The sequence below is a fragment of the Exserohilum turcica genome, assembly GCF_000359705.1.
Source record: "Exserohilum turcica Et28A unplaced genomic scaffold SETTUscaffold_9, whole genome shotgun sequence".
In the NCBI taxonomy this organism is placed as follows: domain Eukaryota; kingdom Fungi; phylum Ascomycota; class Dothideomycetes; order Pleosporales; family Pleosporaceae; genus Exserohilum; species Exserohilum turcicum.
The window spans coordinates 1,625,446-1,629,309 of NW_007360310.1; the positions used below are offsets into that span (position 1 = coordinate 1,625,446).

The 3,864-nt window shown below is 45.4% G+C and overlaps 1 protein-coding gene across 1 annotated transcript; it reads right to left on the reverse strand.

Annotated features, from left to right (window-relative positions):
• Positions 1-1,242: 1,242 nt before the first annotated feature.
• SETTUDRAFT_144369 (uncharacterized protein) lies at positions 1,243-2,215 on the reverse strand (the record flags this gene model as incomplete). The annotated part of the gene is made up of 2 exons (XM_008033443.1): positions 1,243-2,069; positions 2,125-2,215. 2 exons carry the CDS (start codon positions 2,213-2,215, stop codon positions 1,243-1,245), a joined length of 918 nt encoding a protein of 305 aa, XP_008031634.1.
• Between the last annotated feature and the right edge of the window lie 1,649 nt (positions 2,216-3,864).

The window sequence follows — 3,864 nt, forward strand, 5'->3', positions numbered from 1 at the left end:
TTTATGCTAATAACGCGAGCCCATAAGCATAAGCAACACCATAACGATTCAGTCATGCCTGTACTTCCCAGCTTGCATCAGCCTAAGCCTCACTGAGCTAGACCAGTCAAAGCAGCCTAATCCACTAACTAACTATTTACAGCCGCTTCCATTCGCCGTTGCGAAAGGAAATGCTTCACTGCCGTTGCCGTAAGCAAAATAGATGCAACTTCTCTTAGAGATGCAAAAAACGCACACGTATTTAATAACGTACTTTTTATAATCATACAGTTAGGGTGGCGATTGCGATGGGCTGCGAGGACAGAGGGTATTTAATCCCACGTGGCTGAAAGCCCTACAGCCATCCTTTGTCTATCCCTTTCCTCAAGGCAGTTCGTCCCTGCTTCACTATTTGACCCCTGTGCAAACGCCATTTTACATCGCTATCATATATTTAGGTACCTGCAAAAGCAGCGCAAGCGCGAAATATAATTATCTTGGGGTTTAGCACTACTCAGTCATTGAGACCGCGAATCCCGGGAGTTTCGCTGTAGAGAGCAAGAAACACGAGGAAAACTCCTAGTGTAGCAAGGGCAAAAGTTATTATATGTCCCACCACAAATCATGGGTCTATATTAGTGCATTGACACCTAGTATCTATAGAGTCAGCATAGTCCCCAAACATTGATACTTTAATAGTATACTGCGACTTTGGATATCGCGATGCATCTTGTCACAAAGATCCATGTAACGATGTTACAGCCTCGCCAAGCATCAGATCAATCCCAGAGCCGAATCGGGGGAAGTATCCGCCGCCCCCTCCCCCAGCTATTGTTCTAGTCGGACCCGGATCGGATCCGACTGAGACAGGTGTATATGGAGACACTCCCTGTAGCTAGCTCAGTAGACCTTTGATATCCTTTCGTACAAGGCCTATAGGTGTCTATTCGAATCAAGACTCGTTTGATGTCCCACGCACTCCCATATGCCTCTGAGTGACACTACTGCCGGTACTGATCCGAGTAGTCTTGCCTGCGTCATTACAATCCACAAGAACAATCGGCTCATTTGTCAATTGACCAGAAATCTTGTATTTCTTTAGGTACCAGACAAGTTTCGAACTATACACAACAGGTAATATACATCCAACATGTATATCGATCAAGCCAAACATTGATATTCCAGCATTAGCGTGTATGCACGGCTGCACTTTCTCATTTCAAGAAACGGGTGAGGCAAGTGCCGGGGTATCAGTACAGCGCGTCAAGGTTTCACGGCTCTTACTGAAATGTAGCGTCTATCTCCCCAATTCAACCACGTGTCCACGCCAGCCATGACATTGATAAAACGGTCTTGTATCCCAAACAGTTTGAATATCTGATAAGGCACGTAGCATAACACACCAAAGAGTCTCCACATAGGCAGCACCTCATCAGTCAGGTCTTCGAGGGAAAAGTCTTTAAATCCTGCCGTTTTCACGAGCTCTTCGTAAGCACCCTGTGGAAGTGTGTTTTGACAGTGAGAAAGTCGCAACACATCATGCAGTTTTCCCGAATCACGACTGATATCAGCTTCGTGTAGAACCAGGACACCGCCTGTCTTAAGGAGTCGCTTGAAATTGTTGAGAACTCGGATTGGGTCATCTGCATGGACAAAAGTCTCCATGGTGTAAATTCCATCAAACGATGCATCGGGAAACTGGCTCAGGTTATGGTAGTTGGCATAGTCGACTTTGATCCTGTCCTGTAGGCCGTATTTCTCAATATTCTTCTTTGCATCAGCGATGTGGTGCGGCGTGATGTCGATAGCCTGTACATCGAGGCCGCGTCTCGCCATGGTCATAGCGACGTACCCCGAGCCGGCACCAGCATCGAGGACTCGATCACCTGGGTTTAGGCCCAACCTCCTGTACAATTTATCCTCCATAGCTTGCTGCGCTTTGGATATGGGAAAGGGTGACAGCTGTCCTTTCGCATACAGTCCACAATGCCTTACATTACCGAGGAGGAGCCAATATCCGAGACGTGATTCGAGTGAGCTATAGTAGGCTTCAACGGACGGTTCAGGACCGTCGGTGCTCGCGACCAGACCTGCAATGGGGTGATTAAGAGCTGAGGACTGAAGCAATGAACAATGGAGACATACCGATCAATATGGAAGCCAGCAAAAAAAGAAATGCACCCACGTATCGACGACGGAAAGTGCAACCCTTGTAACGCTTCCTATTAGACGGCATTTTGAGAAACCTTGATGTTTTTGTAACAACAGATACATGCAGGTGTTCCTCACGTTGTTATAATAATAGGGAACAGACTAATAGAGAGTACCAGAAGCAAAAGTCACATTACTGACTGAGAGGGAAGTCAGGCAAACATTTCTTACAGATGACAAAGAGGGGCTGAATGCGCTGACTTCTCATTGCGAATTTCGCTGATCCATCTACTACATATGTAATATGTATACATACCTAACGTTATTTAGTCTTTTTAACTAGTTATTCTATTCACCAATAGAATTGATTGTTACTTCATTAGTTACCTTCCATAACTCCTTTCCACTACGAATCGCCAGAAAACAATCGCACGGCTTACAGCATTTACCATCTCGCCCTAACCCGGACCGAGACTAGGCAAGTATAGCCCAACCCCGTGTAACAAGATGCAACAACAATGGCGTAATTTTTGTAAGGAAAGGTGTCTAACTAGGTTGGTTCATGATAGATGACTATGTATAGTCAATGATTAGTTAGGTTTAAGTAACGATATCGAGCGAGCAGATTACATGGCTGCGAGCTAACTACACTCTCATGCAGTTGCAGCTTCCGGTTTCTGTGAGCAGACGGCCTTTAATCCCACGCTAAGCCTCTGTCGCTTAGTGGTAATCTTACCCAAATAGTATTAGTTTCGCCAGCGATGCGTCTTCTTTCAAACTCTCAGACCAATCAATGTATCATATCTACATAACTTAATTATTTCTGGATAAGCGTAGTAGAGGCGATCGCTTAGGGTTATTGCTTAGGGTTATTGCTTAGGGTTATCGCTTGGGGTTATTGCTTGGGGTTCAGAGGAACATCAACACTAAAATTCCCTATCAAAGTACAACGCGACGCACTATTGCAGTTATCGCGAAATTTAGACATAGAGTAGCTGCGCACGTACTGCACGTCGCATAGAAGTTGCATTACTTTTTAACTATGTTATGGGCAAAGAAAGGGACTCTCCTGTCCGTGCGCGCAGATTAGATTTGTTAGAGAAAACAAAGGGACTCCCTTTCTTCGTATAACAATGTGAGCCGCTAACCCTCACTCTAACCCTAATCAGCTATATAGCAAGTTAAAATACGTTACTATTCTATATACTTCTTACGCATGTATATATCATTCTAGATTTTGTTATAGATAGTTATCTGTAGTTGTAGCACTTGCACGCGGTAGGCGTAACCCTAAGTCAGCATAGGCCGCAGCTACGAACACCAACCCTCCAGCATAAGCTACTAGATAGCTTGCGCCATCTATATGGCAGCACGACAAGAAGCAGTTTGTTCGATGTGCATGACTTTCTTGCATCACTTATACAATCTGCACGAGTTTCTAACTAACGTCTGTCACTGCGTGCCGAAAAACCCTGTGTAACGATGTTACAACTTCGCCAAGTATTGAGCCAATCCCAGAGCCGGATCGGAGGAAGTACCTGCCGCCCTTCATCAGCCATTCGCCCGAGGTCGGATCCGAATTCGGACCCGACTAGGATAGGTATATATTGAGACACTCCCTGTAGCTAGCTCTGTAGACTTTTGATATCCTTTCGTACAAGGCCTATAGGTGGCTTGTTCGAATCTAGGCTTCTTTGTGAGTCCCACGCACTCCCATATGCCTCTGAGTGATCC